The 22,590-nt window shown below is 39.1% G+C and overlaps 2 protein-coding genes across 11 annotated transcripts in view; one reads left to right on the forward strand and one right to left on the reverse strand.

Moving 5' to 3' along the window:
* The window catches only part of KLHL28 (kelch like family member 28), a 38,982-nt gene extending 26,886 nt beyond the window's left edge, over window positions 1-12,096 (reverse strand). For 2 of the 7 annotated variants that reach the window (XM_009005983.5, XM_078334836.1), the window contains exons 1-2: window positions 11,995-12,096; window positions 11,015-11,252 (exon numbers count right to left, since the gene is read on the reverse strand). In XM_009005983.5, coding sequence (XP_009004231.1) covers window positions 11,015-11,056 — 42 coding nt within the window. In that variant the 5' untranslated portion in view covers window positions 11,057-11,252; window positions 11,995-12,096. Of the gene's footprint in view, window positions 1-11,014; window positions 11,253-11,745 lie in introns of all 7 variants that reach the window. The other 5 variants (XM_009005982.5, XM_035260414.3, XM_002753851.6 and 2 more) reach the window with 3 other exon arrangements.
* Window positions 12,097-12,338: 242 nt separating this feature from the next.
* The window catches only part of TOGARAM1 (TOG array regulator of axonemal microtubules 1), a 125,206-nt gene continuing 114,954 nt past the window's right edge, over window positions 12,339-22,590 (forward strand). For all 4 annotated transcript variants that reach the window (XM_035260409.3, XM_035260411.3, XM_035260410.3 and 1 more), the window contains exon 1: window positions 12,339-14,616. In XM_035260409.3, coding sequence (XP_035116300.2) covers window positions 12,571-14,616 — 2,046 coding nt within the window. In that variant the 5' untranslated portion in view covers window positions 12,339-12,570. The remainder of the gene's footprint in view (window positions 14,617-22,590) is intronic.

The following is a 22,590-nucleotide window of genomic DNA, read 5'->3' on the forward strand; positions in this document are numbered from 1 at the left end:
AACATTCTGTTCATTTGAACCAGCATGATTCATTTTACTCTAAAATAATAAAAATTATCAAAGTGTTTAAAATGGGCCAAAGGAAAGGCACTGATAAAGGTAACTTCATAAAAGAAAGCCCATGCATATTTTTATCATCATATTAGATGCATATGACATACTTTCATTCCTTTTAAGAACTACTGAGAATAAAATTTATTTTTTAAAATTATAGTTTTAATGCTTAATCCAAACAATGTCAACCAGTAATTTCAAAAAGGCAAGGTAAAAATAGGGAACTTAAAATGAATTACATGGCCAGGCCTGGTGGCTCACTCCTGGAATCTCAGTTGCTCAGGAGGCTGAGGCTGGAGAATCACTTGAACCTAGGAGGTGGAGGATGCAGTGAGCCAAGATCACACCATTGCACTCTAGCCTGGGTGACAGAGCGAAACTCCATCTCGAAAATAAGTAATAAATAAATAAAATGAATTACACTAGCAGTTTGTTATAACATAATTCTTTTTTGTTTTGTTTTTGTTTTTAAGATAGGGTCTCACCCCTGTTGCCCAGACTGGAGTATGATGGTGAGATCTTAGCTTACTCACTGCTGCCTCAACCTTCTGGGCTCAAGTGTTTCTCCCACTTCAGCCTCCCATGTAGCTGGGACTACAGACACACACCACCAAGCCTGGCTAGTTTTTCTATTGTTTTGTAGAGACAGGGTTTCACTATGTTAACTAGGCTAGTCTCGAACTCCTGGATGCAAGCGATTGCCAGCCCTGGCCTCCTCAAGTGCTGGTATTACAGGTGTGAACCACTGGGCATGGCCAAATTCATTCTTAAAATTGTTAAACTGATCCATCTCCTCTCTCAAAAAAATATGACTTTAGAAAAATGTATAGAACTCTAACTTTTTCAAATATAGAGTTTTTAAAGCATTGGGTTTCAAAATATGATCCTTGTACCAGCAGTATTAGCAACATTTGGGAACCTGCTACAAATGTAAATCCTTGAGCCCCATCACAGATGTAAGCAATCAGAAACGACATAGGACAGGAGGGCTACAGGAAATGGACAAACTGTGTTTTAAGTCCTCCAGGTTATTCTTAGGTATCTTAAAGTTTCAGAACCAGTTAAAATATTTACAGCTTGAGTTAAACGGCTTAAAAATTACTGAAAATTATTTTAAAGAAATATTTAAAATTTTTTTTAGAGACAGGGTCTCAGTACATTGCCCAGGCTGGAGTCCAGTGGCTATTCAAAGGCATGCTCACGGCACAGTGGAACCTCAAACTCTTAGGCTCAAGTGATCCACTTGCCTTAGCCTCATCAGTAGCTGAGACTACAGTTGCACACCACTGCGTTTGGCTCGAACACTATAATGCCTTCAAAATTACGAATGACAACTGTGACCAGATTTGGTTCTCAGTGATTTACCCATAAATGGCTAAACATAATTCAAAGAAATAATACTTCCCACTCATCAAAGCCTACATTTGTCAGTTTTACACTGGCAGTTTCATTTATCTCAGTAACCACTTTATGCAAAAGGAAGGGTAACTACCTAAAAAACAGGAAAGAACAGTGAGTAAAAGCACTAATTTTAGAGACAGAGAGATTTGGATTCAAGTCTACATTTTACTACTTAATAGCTGGGCTACTTGATCTTGGGCAAATTACTTATGCTAAGCTTAAACATTTTCATTTGTAAAATTTGTTGTGGATTAATGGGATTAAATGAGAAGTATGTAAGGAAAAATAGATCAATGGAGAATAGAAAATATAAAAGTAGATCATTTAGATATGCATGTTTAGTATATGATAAAGGTGGCATCTCAGCAAGGGAAAAGAGAAACGTTTAAATAAACGTGCTGAGATAACTGAAGAGTCATATGCAAACAGGTAAAATTAGATTTCTGCTACATACCCACACCAACAGGATAAATTCCAAATGAATCTGAGGTATACATATGAAAAATGTAGCCGGGCGCAGTGGCTCATGCCTGTAATCTCAGCACTTTGGGACCCCAAGGTGGGAGGATCACGAGGTCAGGAGTTTTGAGACCAGCCTGACCAACATGGTGAACTCCTGTCTATACTAAAAATACGAAAATTAGCCGGGTGTGGTGGTGGGTGCCTGTAATCCTAGCTACTCAGGAGGCTGAGGCAGGAGAATTGCTTGAACCAGGAGGTGGAGGTTGCAGTGAATGGAGATAGCACCCCTGCACTCCAGCCTGGGTGACAGAGTGAGACTCAATACCAAAAAAACAGAAAAACAAACAAACAAAAAATGCAGTTAGCTAGATATTAGAATGAAATGGGGTGAAAACTCATGTTGAAATTTACTCCTCAATGTGGTAGTACTGAGAGGTAGGGCTTTTAAGAGGTGACTGGCAGAGTCCTCACAAATGGATTAATCCACTTAATGGATTAATGAAGTAACATGTTAGCAAATTAAAGTGTTATCACAGTAGTGGGACCAGTGGCTTTATAAGAAGAGGAAGAGAGAGCTGAGCTAGCACACTCAGCCCCCCTCACCATGTGAGGCCTTGTGCTGCCTCGGGACTCTGCAAAGGTCCCATCAGCAAGAAGGCTCCCACCAGATGCACCCCCAAGAAAGCTCTCACCAGATATGGCCCCCTCAACCTTGGACTCTCAACCTCCATAACTGTAAGAAATAAATTCCTTTTATTTATAAATTACCCAGTTTCAGATATTTTGTTATAAGTAACGGAAAACAAACTAAGACAACCTGAAATTAGGGAACAGTTTCCTAACTACAATACAAAATCGAGAAGACATCAGTGAAAAAAAAAGATAAAATTGATTATATTTAAAAAATATGGAATAAAGAAATCATAAGTAAAAATATAAATGATATTGAGAAAAATATTTGTAGCATCTATAAAACATATATATCAGTAATATATGAAACGTTTCTAAAATTCTCTAGCCCTATCAAAAAGATTGGTTAAAGAAATGAACAGATGGTTAAAAATATAAATGGTTTTAACCATACAAAAATTGCTCGACCTCACTTAAAAAATCAAATAAATTAAAACTACATGAAATTAACAATTCTCTCTTGACAGTATACTCTATTGATGAGGATGTGAGAAACAGGAAATCTCACTCATCGCTGTGGAAACAGAAAATGATACAAAACCTGTGGAGATAAATCTGTCAAAATCTAGCAAAATTACATTTTGATTTAGCCTTTGACCCAAAAACCCTACCTCTAAGAATCTATCCAAAAAGTATTAACTGCAAAAAGATATAAAGACAAATCCATAAGGCTAATAATAATTGCAGGTCTATTTATAAAAACAAAAGAATATACTCCAGTTTCTTATTCCTCATATTATTTTATTTTTATTTATTTATTTATTTATTTATTTTAAAAATAGAGACGGGGTTTCACCATGTTGACCAGGCTGGTCTCGGACTCCTGACCTCAGGTGATCCGCCCACCTTGGCCTCCCAAAGTGCTGGGATTACAGATGTGAGCCACCGCGCTCGGCTTATTCCTCATATTTAAGAGACCAAAAGGCAACTGACCAAGAATTTTAAAACAACTCTAATGTTCACCAACAAAAGAATGGTTGTGAAAACTATAGAGCATCCACACAATAGAGTACTATACAGCAATGAAAAGTAATGGGGATTCTCTGTATAGAATACTCTGCAGTGATCTCCCTGATCTAAGCAAAATGTGTATTTGGTGTGTCACTTTATCTATGAAAGGGAACATTACACATATACATAATCATTTCTATTAAAAAACAAAGGAAATATTAAACAATATATACTTTTAAAGGTTATCTAATAGGAGGAGGTATGGAACAAACTAGAGAGGATAGAGACAGAAGGTAAACATCTTTAAATATACTCTGTTTTATAGATTTGACTGTGGGATCAGAAAAGTATTTTACATAATTACAAAGGAAAATTAAATCTTAAAAACATGATCCATAAGAATTTTGAAAATACAAAGGAAGCAAATATGTACCTAGTCAGTGACCTTATCATACCATTCCAAATAACTTTAAAACAGTAATTTGACAGTCTCTATTGTGATATGCCCTAAAATATGTATCTTATGCTGTTTTCAGTAATCACATCACATTGTTGATGAAGACATTGTTTATTTGTATTCTGACACTATTAATGTGTGTACTGTGCTATAAGGCAAATGAGTAATGATATCCTAACATCCCTAGAGTCACTGTGATCTAGGATTCTGGGTATGGGAAAATGAAGATCAAGATGTAACACTGAGATGTTAATTATGAACCTCATAGTCTGTATTTGAATGAAAAGTATCAGAATAAATATATGTATATAAATAACAGTAAATATTCACATATACTAATATATAATTTATATATAATATATAAAATACATGTGAGATATACATACATATTAAATATACGTAATATTATTTTAAGGAAAAAAATTAATTATATTTCCTAGCTCTGTCTACTTAGAAAAGGTCTAGAAACTGACCATCCTAGCAGCAAAGAACATTTCTAGCATTCAGATGTGGTCCCTAAATACCACTTCTCTCAAAGAGAACAGAGAACTCCTTGGACAAATGGCCGATTCCATGTTTGGGTCAGAAAATGTCAAGATAAATTTGGAATCTAAATCCCAGGTAGAGTAATCCTAATACTTTGGGAGGCTGGGGTGGGAGGATTGCTTGAGCCCAGAAGTTTGAGACCAGACTGGCAACACGGTGAAACTCCATCTCTACAAAGAAAAAAAAAAAAATTAGCTGGGAGTGTTGGCACATGCCTGCAGTCTCCGCTACTTGAGGGCTGAGCTAGGAGAATTGCTTGTGCCCAGGAGGTTGAGGCTGTAGCGAGCAGTGATCACACAACCGTACTTCAGCCTGGGAGACAGAGTGAGACCATGTCTCAAAATAAATAAATCAATCCTAGGTAGCAAGAAAGCTAACAAGTACTGCAAGAGTCATATAAAAAATATTGAAGGACAAAACTGAATAGACTTTCACTAGTCAAAGACAGGACAACTGACCATCAATAGTAATAACTGCAATTGATTAAAAGACATCTGATCCTTTAAATATATGAGTTAATATGATACTTAAAAAAAGTCCTAATGGTCACCACTGGAGGATGCTAATGAACAAACTCACTATTTGAAACTGAGTAAACAAAGAAAAAGAATCAAACATTTATCATGCCTTTCCTATGCTAACTATACTACTGGGTTTCCAAATAGTTGAGGTTTTTTGTTGTTGTTTTTTTTTTTGAAAAGATAGGGTCTTACTACCTTGCCTGCCCACCTTGGCCTCCCAAAGTGCTGGGGTTACAGGCATGAGCCACTACACCTGGCCAAGTTTCAATTTTTAAAAGCATTCCTGGCCAGGCACGGTGGCTCACACCTGTAATCCCAGCACTTTGGGAGGCTGAGGCAGGTGGATCATGAGGTAAAGAGATTGAGATCATTGTTGCAAACATGGTGAAACCCTGTCTCTACTAAAAATACAAAAATTAGCTGGGTGTGGTGGCAACTACATTTTGTATTTAGTCCCAGATACTCAGGAGGCTGAGGCAGGAGAATCGTTTGAACCCAGGAGGCGGAGGGTGCAGTGAGCCGAGATGGCTCCACTGCACTCCAGACTGGTAAAAGAGCGAGATTCTGTCTAAAAGAAAAAAAAAAAGGTGTTCCTGTTAATAAACAAAGAAGGAATAATGGAATATTACCATTTTGCATCCTTCATAAATACTGAACATTGATTATAAAGGACTGTTTATATCACAAAAAGAGAGACAGCCTTCTGATGGAGGAACATAACACCCATGAGTATTCTCAGATCCCATCCCAACACACACCAAAATCAAGCAAATTAAACTACAGTCAATTCTCTACCTCTATTAATTTACATAAAATATAGAAAATAGAAAAATCATGTTAAACAATACCAGAAAGATGCAAAAACATAGTGACTGTGAAAAATCTTGTAAACTAAACTAAATTCCTCAACAAACTGCAAGGAATAAAGAGAATGAACCTATAAAGTAAATTTAAAAGACATAACAACCAAATAAAACCTGTGAACCATACACTTGTGTGTGCACCCACGTATTTAGAAAACAGCTGGAAATTTACAAACTGACTGGATTATTAATATATTAACCAAACACTTATTTTTTGTTGCTGAATAGTGTTTGTGTTTGTAAGAGCTTTTATCTTTTACAAATACATACTGAAATTGGTATCCAATGGTGCAATCATAGCTCACTATTACCTTGAACTCCTGGGCTCAAGGGATTCTCCTTTCTCAGCCTCCTGAGTAGCCAGAACTACAAGTGCATGCTACTGTACCTGGCTAATATTTTTTATTTTTATTTTTTGTAGAGATGGGATTCACTATGTTGTCCAGGCTGGTCTTGAACTTTTGGCCTCAAGCAATCCTCTTGCGTTTGCCTCCCAAAGAGCTGGGATTACAGGTGTGAGCCCCCACAACCAGCTGTATTGAAATATTTGCAGATGAAATAATATACTGTTAGGATTTGCTTCAAAATCATAGGGAATGAAGGAGTGGAAGGGGGTATAGATGTTGTCATGAGTTGATAATAATTGAAGATGTGTGATAGGTAAATGGATGGTCATCATATTGTTCTGCTTTTACATGTTTTTAAAATTTCACACAGTAAGAAAATTTTTTCTTAAAAACAGAAAATATAAGGCATTTTGAATAAGACCTACAGTTTTAGAATCCTAAGTTCAGAGAGTTTAAATGAATTAGCAAGATCACATCATTAGTAAAAGACATTACTGAGACTAGAATGTTTGCTTAATCTTAGAACAATGCTCTCTACACATTATATTCAAAAAATTAAATGCCAAACAATGTTGAGCTGCTTAAAATATTTTCTGAATCTATTTATAATTGTTGTCATTTCTCAAAAAATGAAATTATTCTACAAAAGAGCATCTAGAATACCTTTGATGATCATAATGGACCAGTTAATGTTCTAAGCTTTTTACATTTATTAATTCCCTTCATTCTCAGAGCAACAATATAATAGGACCTGTTATTGTTACTACCATTTTACATATAAAGAAATTTGAGGCAAAAAGAAATTAAGTCCAAGGCAAGGTTTAAACCTTGGCACTCTGTCTACATAATTCCTAAATATTCTATTATTCTGCCTCATTTATGAAATAAGCTCAGAATTTCTTAATCTTATTAAAATTTTAACTCAAATAAGAAACTAAAAATGTACAGAACAGAAATCCAAAGAGGATAGATCAGTCATATAAAATATTTATAAAACATATACACATTAGATACAAAAATACATCAGGGCTTTAAAATGAAATAAAGAGGGATCTATGAAACAATCATTGCCTTCTAGTATTTGTCTAAAAGCAGATTTGGTATAGCAGGTTCCTCCATATCCCTGCCACAGTATTCTGAATCTTGGTAACTGCACTAGTCAATATTGAATAAAAAGTATCTACTTGAGGCCGGGCGCGGTGGCTCACGCCTGTAATCCCAGAACTTTGGGAGGCCGAGGCGGGTAGATTACGAGGTCAAGAGATCGAGACCATCCTGGTCACCATGGTTGAAACCCCGTCTCTACTAAAAATACAAAAAATTAGCTGGGCATGGTGGTGCGTGCCTGTAATCCCAGCTACTCAGGAGGCTGAGAGGCGGAGGTTGCTGTGAGCCGAGATCGCGCCATTGCACTCCGGCCTGGGTAACAAGAGCAAAACTCCGTCTAAAAAAAAAAAAAAATCTACTTGAAATTAAAACAAAAACCAACTTTTCATAGTCTACAGTAACTTTAGGCTCTCAAACTAAGTTAATAAAGGTTAAGTTGTGAGTTGAGTTCCTACCAACTTAATTGACACCTAAGCCACAAAACAGTGGTGCTGAAATCAGCTGGGAGGCAATTATCTGCCACCCTATATAGATCACAACCAGAGTAAATAAATGGGGAAGAGAAATCAAGAGTATGCTAAAAAAAAAAAAAAAATCAGTTTTCTGTAATAGGAGAATATTTTATTCCATCTGCTCTTTTCTTAAATTTCTTTTCCACAGTTCAACTTTCCTGATAGGAGAATTCAACTAAGAATGGTATATAATTTATCAGTGAGCCTGTGGAATAAATTGGGATTTTTCCATTTCTCTAAGATTTGCCTTTATTATTACTTGACTAAGATTATTATTAGAAGCCTGTCAGAGCCTTACTGGATGTGGTAATGGCTTTAGGAACTTGCTTTCTTCTGTGTTATTTCTGAATCCATGTTATGACAGGTGTCTAAGTTACATAATTAACCTATCCACTGAAAAAGTGTTTGCAACAGACGTGAAATTACGTTAACCTATACATAGTAATTAATATGCAATACAAGTTGGATTTTTGTTTAAAATTATGGTTTTGACTGAAGAAAGAAATATGTAATGGCTTTGGAAGATAAACCTAAGTAGATGAAAATATATCACTCATATACATCAAGAAAACTGTCAATCCTGTATAAAATAAGCTCATAATTTCTTATTAAAGTGTTACCTCAAAAAAGAAACTAAAAAGATTTTGAATAGTAATTCAAAAAAGATAAATTAAAATATAATCTTCAAGCAAACAAGGATTAAAAAAATGAAAAAATATATAATCCAATGATATATAATAAAATGTATGAATAATTAATAATGGAAAAAAATCTAATTTTATCCTAAAGTTTCAACACTGACCTCAAACAAAACTTTCTCCAAGCTCTAAGCAAATGTGAGTTTTACTTTCTTCCTCTGTCCAATTACTCTTTTGTGGAACACCCATCAAATGTGTCATAGTCCAAATGTAGAAGATGTAACCTCAAAAAATTCTTGTGAGGATTAAATGAGTTAATATTTACTAAGTACCTAGTATGGTGCATGGCACATAACAAATACTCAAAACATGGTTTTTTGTTTGTTTGTTTGTTTTTTGAGGTGGAGTTTCGCTCTTGTTACCCAGGCCGGAGTGCAATGGCGCGATCTCGGCTCAACGCAACCTCCGCCTCTTGGGTTCAGGCAATTCTCCTGCCTCAGCCTCCTGAGTAGCTGGGATTACAGGCACGCACCACTGTGCCCAGCTAATTTTTTGTATTTTTAGTAGAGACGGGGTTTCACCATGTTGGCCAGGATGGTCTCAATCTCTTGACCTTGTGATCCACCCGCCTCGGCCTCCCAAAGTGCTGGGATTACAGGCGTGAGCCACCGTGCCCGGCCAAAACATGGTATTATTGTAATTATTTGTTAATATTAACAGCAACTTTTATTTGCATAGCATTTCTTCACAATAACTTCTCAAACTATACAAAATTCTTTATAGTTTGCAGAATTCACACTGACGTTCAATATTCCTGGATGTCTGTAAAATCTGAGTAAGAGCACAGAAAAATCATAGTGACTCGCCCAGGGAACTAATGTGTTATCTCTGATTCTAGAAACAAAGGAAGTTTTAAGGCAATTGTGTTTATCCTTAAGTTCAGCGAAGAAAATTAACATATGTAGCACAAACATTCCTATAATTCACTAATTTAACTACACTCTTAAAGTTACTAAAATTTTAAATTTGTTTTACCTGAATTTGCAATTTTCAATGTATCCTTAACCATGTCCTTTTAACTTTCCGAGGTGTATTACTAATAAAACACCTACTAGTGTATTCTACTATTCTAAAAACTGATTAAAACTTGTACTCTATATAAATATGATTAAATACAAAAGGCTTAAGTCAATATATGAGGAATTCCTAGATTTCCAAAGTAAGATTCTTTTTTTTTCTGAAATGCAGTCTCACTCTGTTGCCCAGGGTGGAGTGCAGTGGCACAATCTTGGCTCACTGCAACCTCCATCTCCAGGGTTCAAGCAATTCTTCAGCCTCAGCCTCCTAAGAAGCTCGGACTACAGGTGCCCACCACCCCACTGGCTAATTTCTGTATGTTTAGTAGAGGTGGGGTTTCACCATGTTGGTCAGGTTGGTCTTGAACTCTTGACCTCGTGATCTACCCTCCTTGGCCCCACCAAAGTGCTGGGATTACAGGTGTGAGTCACAGTGCCTGGCCTCCAAAGTAAGATTTTTTAAAAAATCTGCTTCGTAGTAAACAGAATACACATTAAACGGATGAGATTCATGTTCCACAAAATAACTCTAAAAGATAATCAGTAAGACGTGATGCTGATGAATATCCACCACGGAGACTAATGCATCTTCTAAGTCTTCAATCAAAGAGACAAAATATAACAGATATAAAATAAATAGCAATCTGCAATGTATCCACAGGGACATAAAAAAACGAGTCAAAAGGAAGACTCATCTTGCTTTGTCCCCAGGAACAGGGCATGATAACTGCTTAAGTATCCACGTCTTTCATTTAAGACTTTTGAAGTTCCTTTTCTGTGATTCCATGATCACTACACAACCTCTAGTTATTAACTTGGCTTCCCAAGTTCTTGGGTACAAGAGAGGGTGTACTGGATTTTCAACCTGAAAATTCCGATCCAACATAAACTGGCATTGTAATGTGTCCATCATTCTCCAGGTTAGTTTGAACTGGGTTCCTCAAGTATGGGCAATACGTGAGCAGAAGTCTATGCATTTAAGCTTCTTAGGTTAAATATGAGAACCAAATACTTTCTCATCGGCAACTGCTACAATCATTTATTGTTTTTCACCTTCTTATCTTTAATCTGTCCCTAAAATCAAACATGCTAGCCAATCCTAATTTAGGCAGATTCATTTAAACACGAAAATGGCCATCAAAACCAAAGTAACAACCTAGAATTTAAACCAAAACACAGAATGCATATTTACACAGCCTCATTTACATTAATAGTCTATTCCCCTCCAATCCCCGCAAAAAAATCTGTGATATTCAAATTGTGCTTTAAGGCAAAAATCCAGAAATTATTTTTGCACTTGCATCAGCTGGAAGCATTATTTATAAAGCTGTTTGGCATATGTGACTCAATCACTCCAAGGCTTTAAAAAGTATTTAAGAGAAATCCCACCTGGTACAGAGCAGAGTAGGAAAACTTGCATCTGAAGTGCATAAATTTGGGTCTTCAAATGATAACTTAGACTTTTCGCACGGGTCATTCAAAAGTAATTGTATTACTCCTTCAAAAAAAACATCTCTCTTCCACACTCCAAAGCATTCAGGCTCACACTAGACATTCCAGCTCTTTCGGTCTGTCCGTTTAAGTATCATTTACGAGAAGAAAAATGCACACCAAATTCTCAGTTCGCCTAAAATAAAGAAATGTCTACTATCATTCCTAAATCCACAGGGCAGAATTCCCTGAGAACCGTGATGCCAAGAACTTCCACCGCAACTGAAATTGTCTTCGCAATCTGTCTCTAGGAGACTGAAAGGCTGCAGAGACGCTTGAGGATCCTGCAGGGAAGCTAGGGCGGCAGACGGAGGGGGCGGAGGGAAGGGGAGAGTCCCAAAGAGGAACTGCATTAGAAGGAAAGACTTTGATAACGGCTAGGGGAGAGGCGGTTAGCTACAGGAAAACAAAAACAAAAACAAAAACAAAACAGACCTATTTCCAGATTGTGTGCGTTTTATAGAGAACGCAAAGTGATGGAGATAAGGAAACAAGGCCGCCGCCCCCCTCCCTACCCCCGAAAAATTAACCCTCCACGGCCGGAGGGTTAAGAGAAGTCAACAAAAGGAGAAGGGGTAGGAGGGCGGGGAGAATAAAGGCCCCAAAGACCAGGAATTGAAAAAAAGTACCCGATTTGTGAGCTTGGCCGTGGTCCGGATCTTCTGTCCTGACAAGCAGATGACAAGAGGAAAGGATCGCTGTTACTCAGGGCTGTAGAGAGTAACGCGTTTACAAGGGTAACGAGCCCTGCACAAGAAGATGTCGCCTCTCTTTCCACCTGCTCCGTTCATTCCTTTGCCTCTTACTCTAGCACCAGTGGCATTCAGGCAAAACACTGCCAAAGCCTGCACCGCTGGAGGACAGCAAAAGGAAAATACCTGAGTCCCAGTAATCACGCTGGCAGCGACAGGAGGAGGAGTCGCGGACAACTCGGACCTGGACTGGATCCTCACTAGCTCCGGTCAAACCCCAACTCTTACGGGTGGGGCGGGCAATTTCCGCCCAGAGCAAGGAGAGCGTCACATCCGTCTAAAGTCTTCACCCCTCCTCCCTTCTCCGCTCTAGCTACGTTTACAGCGTTGTGACTTCCTCTTCCAGGAGACCTTGGCCTAGTCTTAATATCTGACGTAAACTACGTAACCCAGCATTCATCACGGCAAGTGGACTTCCGGGTTAAGAGGTCCGCGCTGGGTACATCACCATGGAAGCGATCGGTTTGGTCACGTGGTGCCCCTGGTTACGCCCGGCGGCAGCTGTGGGGTCTAGGGCGCAGACGGGGGCCATTTTCCCAGAGGCTGCCTCCCGGAGTTGGGGGCGGCCTGGCGGCAGGTTGAAGCTGTCCTTTTTCCTCTTCTGCAGTTTGGGCCTTGGAGAGGATCTGGAAGTCTGGGCTCCATTGAGCCCATCCGAGACAGCAATGGTTTCTTCCAGCCACAGCCACCTGACGACCCTGCATGGCGGCTGCGCCCACCGCGCTGCTTCTGCTGCCGCCCTTTCCAGTCCTCTGTGCCTATCAGCTCCAGAGCCGCAGTCGTCCTTCCGCCTCAGAGACTGATGATAGTCGAGTTGGGGACATTATGAGAGGAGAGAAAAATTGCTACTGCCGTGGAGCTGCTGGGGACCACGGTTCCTGCCCCACTGCCACCTCGCCTCTGGCCTCGGCCCTCTTGTTGCCCTCGGAGGCAGTCTCTAGCAGCTGGTCTGGGTCTGGAGGCAGTTTGTCTGGGGGAGATGAAGAGGAGACTCGGCTCCTTCAACTCCTTCGCACCGCGCCGGATCCTTCTGAGGCCTTTCAGGCTTTGCAAGCTGCTTTGCCGAGGCGGGGCGGTCGACTTGGCTTCCCCCGACGCAAGGAAGCTTTGTATCGGGCACTGGGCCGAGTGCTTGTGGAAGGAGGTAGTGATGAGAAGCGACTCTGCTTGCAATTTCTCTCAGACGTTCTCCGGGGTCAGGGGGAGGCAGGCCAGCTGGAAGAGGCCTTTAGCTTAGCACTTTTGCCTCAACTAGTAGTCTCGTTACGGGAAGAGAATCCAGCCTTGCGGAAAGATGCGCTGCAGATTCTGCATATATGTCTGAAACGTAGTTCTGGAGAGGTGCTGAGAACGCTTATACAGCAAGGACTGGAAAGTACCGATGCCCGACTTAGAGCTTCCACAGCACTGCTGCTCCCCATCTTGCTTACTACTGAGGACTTGTTACTTGGTTTGGATCTCACCGAGGTGATAATATCCCTAGCCCGAAAGCTTGGTGATCAGGAGACAGAAGAAGAATCTGAGACAGCTTTCTCCGCACTTCAACAAATTGGGGAGCGACTTGGCCAAGACAGATTTCAGTCTTATATTTCTCGTCTGCCCTCTGCCCTGAGGAGACACTACAATCGGCGCCTGGAGTCCCAGTTTGGTGGTGAGGTTCCTTATTATTTGGAACTTGAAGCCTCTGGATTTCCTCAAGATCCCCTTCCCTGTCCAGTGACTCTTTCCAACAGCAATCTTAAATTTGGGATTATTCCTCAGGAGCTGCATTCACGGTTGTTGGATCAGGAAGACTATAAGAACCGGACTCAGGCCGTCGAAGAACTAAAGCAGGTGCTGGGAAAATTTAACCCTAGTTCTACTCCTCATTCTAGTCTTGTTGGCTTCATTAGTTTGCTATATAATTTGTTAGATGATTCTAACTTCAGAGTGGTCCATGGCACACTTCAAGTCTTACATTTACTGGTTACTCGCCTTGGAAAGCAGGTACAGCAGTTTTTGGGACCGGTTATAGCAGCTTCAGTCAAAGTGCTGGCAGACAACAAGTTGGTGATCAAACAAGAATACATGAAAATCTTTCTCAAGCTAATGAAGGAAGTAGGACCTCAGCAGGTGCTTTGTTTACTCCTGGAACATCTCAAACATAAGCATTCCAGAGTGAGAGAGGAGGTGGTGAACATATGCATCTGCTCCCTGCTGACCTATCCTAGTGAGGATTTTGACTTGCCCAAACTGTCCTTTGATCTTGCCCCAGCTCTTGTAGATAGCAAACGCAGGGTACGCCAAGCAGCTTTAGAAGCTTTTGCTGTATTGGCATCATCAATGGGCTCAGGTAAAACCAGCATCCTTTTTAAAGCTGTGGATACTGTTGAACTGCAAGATAATGGAGATGGAGTGATGAATGCTGTGCAGGCCAGACTGGCTAGGAAAACCTTACCAAGGCTAACAGAGCAGGGATTTGTGGAATATGCAGTACTCATGCCATCTTCTGCCCAGGGTAGGTCAAACCATTTGGCATATGGAGCAGATACGGACTGGCTTCTGGCTGGTAACAGAACTCAGAGTGCACACTGCCACTGTGGTGACCACATGAGGGATAGCATGCAAATTTATGGATCTTACAGTCCAACTATCTGTACCCGAAGGGTATTAAGTGCAGGAAAAGGAAAAAATAAATTACCATGGGAAAATGAGCAGTCCGGAATCATGGGAGAAAACCAGACCTCCACTTCCAAGGATATAGAGCAGGTATGCTTCTCTAATTTTCTTGAGTCGAAAATGTGAAGAATTTAAAATGAAAATATGCCTGTGATGACTTAAGGGTGAGCCTCCTTGAGGGAAACATGTTATGCTTTGTTTTAAATCAATCTGAATGTTAATGTGGGTACAATTCACAAAGGACCATTTCATAGGGTTCCTGCTTGATAAATTTGATTAAATTTGAGACTGGTGATATAGACAATGTCAAGATTCAGTTTTAGCTTGTTAGTGTGGCATTTCAGTTATCTCATTCATACAACAAACATTGAATACCTAGTAGGTGCCAGATAAAGAGCTAAATTCTGGGAATGAGGATGAGGCCAGTTTCACACACTATAGGGAAAAGCTCAGACCTAGGAATTAGCAATTAACAAATGTGTTAAGTGCTAAAGTCTAAATATAAACAGAATCCTGAAGGAATACTGAAGATAGATAAAAATAATTCCACTAGAAAAGTACAAAAAAAAGCCTCCACAGAAGATATGACATTTGAACTGAGATTTCCCCCCTGAAGCTTTTATTTTTAAAAAATCCAAATCTACAGATAAGTTAAGAGTACAATGAATACCCATGTACTTCATCTATATTTACCAGTTGTAACATCTTGATGTATTTTCTCCATATTTGCTGAACCATTTGAAAGTAAATTGTGGATATCTTGAGATTCACTCCTAAATATCTCGGCATGTATCTCCTAAGAATTACATTCTCCTTTATAACCATATATCATTGTTTCACCTCAGACTATCAGTAGTAATTCAGTAATACATGACAGACAACCTGTATTTAAATATCTCCAATTGTCTCCAAGAGCATTTTATATTTCTTGTTTTACTTTTATCATCCAGGATCCAGTCAAGGTTCATGTGGTTAATGTCCCTTTTAATTTTATCTAGAAAAATATCCTTCTTGTTGTTTGTTTCTTTGTTTTTTTTTCACGGCATTGGTTTTTTTAAAAAAGAGTTTGGGGTATTTTTATAGAATGTCCCAAGTTTTAAATTTATCTGATTGTTTCCTTGATTAGATTCAAAATACGTATTTTTAGGAAAATATTGCATAGAAGATATATATATACGTATACACACACACACACACACATATATGAAGTAGAAGATAAGTAGTGTGAACTTCACAGTACATTACATTATGAGGCAAATGATGTGAGATGAGGTTGCCCCATCACTAATGATGCTTAATTTTGCTGTTTGGAGGGGAGGTTGGGGAGGGATAACATGGGGAGAAATGCCAGATATAGGTGATGGGGGGAGGAGAAGGGGGGGTGGCGGAGGGGTTGGAGGCAGCAAACCACTTTGCCATGTATGTACAACATTCCTGCATGATCTCCACATGTACTCCAGAACCTAACGTACAATTTTTAAAAAAAGTAAAAAAAAAATTGCTGTTTGGATAAGGTAGTAATAGCTAGATCTCTCCCTTGTAAAGGTGTATTTTCCTCTTTAAAATTAGCATATAATCAGTAAAATGATACTTTGAGACCCTAAAAATACCCTAACAACTTTTCACCCACTGTGTTTAGCATCCACCAGTGGTCTTTACCTGTATCATTTATAACGCTAGGGGCTTACAAAGTAATTTTTAAATTACAAAGGCCGGGCATGGTGGCTCATGCCTGTAATCCCAGCACTTTGGGAGGCTAAGCAGGCGGATCATCTGAGGTCAGCAGTTCAAGACCGGCCTGAGTAACATGGTAAAACCCTGTCTCTACTAAAAATAGAAAAATTAGCCAGGTGTGGTGGCATGCACCTGTAATCTCAGCCACTTGGGAAGCTGAGGCAAGAGAATCTCTTGAACCAGGAAGCACTTACAGTGAACTGAGATTGCGCCATTGCACTCCAGCCTAGACAACAGAACGAGACTTCATCTCAAAAATAATAATAATAATAACAAAATAAATAAATTACAAAAAGTAATTTAAAATATTGTAACATGTCTTCTCTATTTTCTACCTGCATTTTTTTCTTCTATTTGTAATAATTAAGTGCCTATTATTTTCTGTTACTAAAAATTTTTTGACTTTTTTATGCTAAAACTGTTACAAATTTGACTAGTGGCTGGCTCCCGTGTCCTTTTAACATCACTGTTCTTTAAGTCTGAGTACTTCCTTAACATAACACTCAGGACAATTTCTTGAGGCCAGGAGTTTCAGACCAGCCTGGGTAACATATTGAGATCCCGATCTCTACAAAAATAAAAAAACTTACCTAGACATGATGGTGCATGCCTGTAGTCCAGGCTACTTTGGAGGCTGAAGTGGGAGGATTGCTTGAGCCAAGGAGTTCCAGGCTGCAAAAGTGAGCCATTATTGTGCCATGGCACTCCAGCCTGCTCAACAGAGGGAGACCCAGATTCAGAAACAAAATGAAACAAGAGTAGCATGATTCCTAGCCTTACTTTGTTTTTTTCTTGCTCCAGACCTGGAATCAGCTATTTTTTCAGAAGTCCTAGTACTGCCTATTTAGTGGACAGTGGTATTTTTTTTTTAAATTTATTTATTTTACTTTAGGTCCATACTATATCTGGCATTTCTCCCCATGTTATCCCTTTCCCCTCCCTTCCCATTCCCCATTGTCTCTCCCCTACCCCCTCAACTGTCCCCTGTGTGTGATGCTCCTCTCCCTGAGTCCATGTGTTCTCGTTGTTCAACACCCACCTATGAGTGAGAACATACAGTGCTTGGCTTTCTGTTCTTGGGTCAGTTTGCTGAGAATGATGGTTTCCAGATTCATCCAAGTCCCTACAAAGGACACAAACTCATTGTTTTTTATGGCTGCGTAGTCTTTCGTGGTGTATATGTACCACATTTTCTTTGTCCAGTCTATCGTTGATGGGCATTTGGGTTGGTTCCAGGTCTTTGCTGTTGTACACAGGGCTGCAGTGAACATACGTGTGCATGTGTCTTTATAGTAGAATGATTTATAGTTCTTTGGGTATATACCCAATAGTGGGATTGTGGGGTCAAATGGAATTTCTATTTCTAGATCCTTGAGAAATCTCCACACTGTCTTCCACAATGGTTGAACTAATTTACACTCCCACCAACTGTGTAAGAGTGTTCCTATTTCTCCACATCCTCTCCAGCATCTGTTGTCTGCAGATTTTTTAATGATCGCCATTCTAACTGGCGTGAGATGATATCTCAGCGTGGTTTTGATTTGCGTTTCTCTAATGACCAGTGATGATGAGCATTTTTTCATATGTTTGTTGGCCTCATATATGCCCTCTTTTGAAAAGTGTCTGTTCACATCCTTCACCCACTTTTGAATGGGGTTGTTTGTTTTTTTCTTGTATATCTGTTTTAGTTCTTTGTAGATTCTGGATATTAGCCCTTTGTCAGATGGGTAGATTGCAAAAATTTTTTTCCCATTCTTTTGGTTGCTGGCTGATTCACTCTAATGATGGTTTCTTTTGCTGTACAGAAGCTCTGGAGTTTAATTGGATCCCATTTGTCTATCCTGGCTGGACAGTGGTATTTGAAAACAAAAGTCTGAGTAGAGAATTGCTCATTGCTATTTCTTGTCATTGTGGTTTGACCCTTTCAGTGGACAGAACAAGTATAAGGAGTACCTGTTTTTTGTTTGTTTTTTAATGAATTTATACTGATAGCTCCAATTCAAACTAGTACTACAGGGTTCTTCCTCATCTTCCTTTCTTCCATATTTGAGTCTCCCTTCATTCACAATAAAACTGCTGCTTCTCAACATCAGTCATATTTATTCATATGGTGTATCCTACAATAACCCCCTCCCCACTAAAAAATTGCTAGGCCAGTAACAGCAACCAACTACCTACTAAATAAAGTTCAAGATTTCATTACAGTTCTTTTTGTATTTAAAACTATTCCATAGTCAGAATTTTATGGTCAAACTTTTCTTAAATTAAGTATTTCATCTTCCTAATTATTGTTTAAACACTGATGAAAGATGAATAGGAGTTTGCTAAGTGTGGATAGGTCCCAGTGAATTTCAGACTAAAGAAGTAGCATGTTTAGAGACACTGATTATATGAAAGAACTTAGCAAATTAATAAGAGAATGGGAGTTTTTGCACAGTAGACACAAGGGGTCTAGAGGAATGGAAAGTAGCAGATGATACTGGAGATGTAGAAGAGGTAAAGTATGGAGAAAATATCTTACAAATAATGATTTTGGACCATCTGCAGTAGACCTCAAATGGAAATAGATGAATAGATGGTTCCTTCCAATTCCAGAATTTATAGATTTTTTGGAAATAATTTTCAGATTTATATAATCTGGTTATATGGTTATTTCCATGTATTATAAGCATTATCTGGCAGTGATTTTTTTTGAAGCATTAATCTTAAGACTGCTTATCATGTGTCATGCCTAACATGTCAGTGTATATGTTATTATAAAGATTCTGGTGCTGGCCAGAGCAACAAGAATCTGAAGATAAATGCATTTCTGAAATGCCAGCATAGACATATTTTGTATTTTAGTAGAGAAGAGGTTTCACCAGGTTGGCCATGATGGTATTAATATCCTGACCTTGTGATCTGCCTGCCGCTGGCTCCCAAAGTGCTGGGATCACAGGTGTGAGCCATCACGCCCAGCCTTGGACTTTATTTTTTAGAGCAGTTTTGGTTCTCAGCAAATTTGAACAGAAAATAGGTATAGTTCCCATATACCCCTGTCCACCAAGAACAACCTAATCCACTACATTCTGCATCTTAGGGTTTGTTAGAATCAGTGAACCCATATTAGCATATAATTATCACCCAAAGCCCATAGTTTACATTAAGGTTCACTCGTGTGTGTACATTCTATGGGCTTTTGACAAATGTATTTATGTCTTGTGTCCACCATTATATAATAACAATAGTTTCACTGCCCTAAAAATTTTTTGTTCTCAGGGCCAGGCGTGGTGGCTCATGCCTGTAATCCTAGCACTTAGGGAAGCCAAGGTGGGTGGATCACCTGAGGTCAGGAGTTCAAGACCAGCCTGGCCATAATGGTGAAACCCCATCTTTAAAAAAAAAAAGTTTTGTTCTCTGCATGTTCATTCTTATTCTTCCCTTCCTGACCCCATTCCCATCCCTTAGCAACGAATGATCTTTTTTTCTTTCTCTCTAGTTTTGTCATTTCCAGAGTGTCACATAGTTGCAATTATACAGTATCTTGTGTTTTCACATTGGTTTCTTTTTTTTTTTTTTTTTTTTTTTGAGATGGAGTTTCCGCTCTTGTTACCCAGGCTGGAGTGCAATGGCGCGATCTCGGCTCACTGCAACCTCCGCCTCCTGGGTTCAGGCAATTCTCCTGCCTCAGCCTCCTGAGTAGCTGGGATTACAGGCATGTGCCACCGTGCCTGACTAATTTTTGTACTTTTAGTAGAGACGGGGTTTCACCATGTTGACCAAGATAGTCTCGATCTCTTGACCTCGTGACCCACATTGGTTTCTTTCATTTAATAATATGTATTTAAGTTTCCTTTATATCTTTTCATGGCTGGATAGCTAATTTCTTTTTTTTGTTTGTTTTATTGTACTTTAGGTTCTGGGGTACTTGTGCAGATCATGCAGGATTGTTGCATAGGTACATACATGACAAGGTGATTTGCTGTCTCCATTCCCCATCACCTGTATCTGGCATTTCTCCCCATGTTCTCTCTCCCAAACCTCCCTGCCTCACCCCTGCTGTCCCTCCCCAGCCCCCACCAACAGACCCCAGTGTGTGATGCTCCCCTCCCTGTGTCCATGCTCAGTGTTCAAAATCCACCTATGAGTGAGAACATGTGGTGTTTGATTTTCCATTCTTGTGTCAGGTTGCCGAGAATGATGGTTTCCAGATTCATCCATGTCCCTAGAAAGGACACGAATGCATCACTTTTTTATTGCTACATAGTATTCCATGGTATATATGTGCCATATTTTCCTTGTCTAGTCTCATCAATGGGCATTTGGGTTGTTTCCAGGTCTTTGCTATTGTAAACAGTGCTGGAATGAACATATGTGTGCATGTGTCTTTATAATAGAAGGATTTATAATCCTTTGAGTGTATACCCAGTAATGGGATTGCTGGGTCAAATGGTATTTCTATTTCTAGGTCCTTGAGGAATCACCACACTGTCTTCCACAATGGCTGAACTAATTTACACTCCCACCAACAGTGTAAAAGTGGTCCTATTTCTCCACATCCTCTCCAGCATGTGTTGTCTCTAGATTTTTAATAATCACCATTCTAACTGGCATGAGATGGTATCTCAATGTGATTTTGATTTGCATTTCTCTAATGACCAGTGATGATGAGCATTTTTCATGTTTGTTGGCTTCATGCATGTCTTCTTTTGAAAGGTGTCAGGTCGTGTCCTTCACCCACTTTTGAATTGATTTTTTTTCTTGTAAATCTGTTTTAGTTGTTTGTAGATTCTGGATATTAACCCTTTGTCTGATGGATAGATTGCAAAAATTTTTCCCATTCTGTTGGTTGCTGGTTCACTCTAACAATTGTTTCTTTTGCTGTACAGAAGCTCTGGAGTTTAGTTAGGTCTCATTTGTCTATTTTGGCTTTTGTTGCCAATGCTTTTGGTGTTTTAGTCATGAAATCCTTGCCCATGCCTGTGTCCTGAATGGTATTGCCTAGGTTTTCTTCTAGGGTTTTTATGGTGTTAGGTCTTATGTTTAAGTCTTTAATCCATCTGGAGTTAATTTTAGTGTAAGTTGTCAGGAAGGGGTCCAGTTTCTGCTTTCTGCACATGGCTAGCCAGTTTTCCCAACACCATTTATTAAACAGGGAATCCTTTCCCCATTGCTTGTTTTTGTCAGGTCTGTCAAAGACCAGATGGTTATAGATGTGTGGCATTGCCTCCGAGGCCTCCGTTCTGTTCCATTGGTCTATATATCTGTTTTGGTACCAGTAGCATGCTGTTTTCATTACTGTAGCCTTGTAGAATAGTTTGAAGTCAGTTAGCATGATGACTCCAGCTTTGTTCTTTTTGGCAAGCATTGTTTTGGCTCTCCAGGCTCTCTACTGGTTCCATATGAAGTGTAAGGTGATTTTTTCAGTTCTGTAAAGAAGGTCATTGGTAATTGATGGGGATAGCATTGAATCTATAAATTACTTGGGGCAGTATGGCCATTTTCATGATATTGATTCTTCCTAACCACGAACATGGAATTTTTTCCATCTGTGTCATCTCTTATTTCCTTTAACAGTGGTTTGTAGTTCTCCTTGAAGAGGTCCTTTCCATCCTTTGCTAGTTGTATTTCTAGGTATTTTATTCTCTTTATAGCAATTGTGAATGGGAGTTCACTCTTGATTTGGCTCTCTGTTAGTCTGTTATTGGTGTATAGGAATGCTTGTGATTTATGCACATTGATTTTGTATCCTGAGACTTTGCTAAGTTGCTTATCAGTTAAAGAAGATTTTCGGCTGAGACGATGGGATCTTATAAATATACAATCATGTCATCTGCAAACAAAGACAGTTTGGCTTCCTCCTTTCCTATTTGAATACCCTTTGTTTCTTTTTCTTGCCTGATTGCTCTGGCTAGAACTTCCATTACTATACTGAATAGGAGATGTGAGAGAGCGCATCCTTGACTAGTGCTAGATTTCAAAGGGAATGCTTCCAGTTTTTGCCGATTCAGTATGATAGTGGCTGTGGGTTTATTGTAAATAGCTTTTATTATTTTGAGATCTGTTCCATCAATACCTAGTTTATTGAGAATTTTTAGCATAAAGGGCTGTTGAATTTTGTCCAAGGCCTTCTCTGCATCGAGATAATCGTGGTTTTTGTCTTTGGTTCTGTTTATGTGTTGGATTACATTTATAGACTTGAGTATTTTGAACCAGACTTGTATCCATGGGATGAAGCCTACTTGATCATGATGGATAGGCTTTTCGATGTGCTATTGCAGTCAGTTTGCCAGTATTTAATTGAGGATTTTTGCTATGTTCATCATGGAGATTGGCCTGAAGTTTTCTTTT

Source organism: Callithrix jacchus, chromosome 8, assembly GCF_049354715.1.
Source record: "Callithrix jacchus isolate 240 chromosome 8, calJac240_pri, whole genome shotgun sequence".
Classification (NCBI taxonomy): domain Eukaryota; kingdom Metazoa; phylum Chordata; class Mammalia; order Primates; family Cebidae; genus Callithrix; species Callithrix jacchus.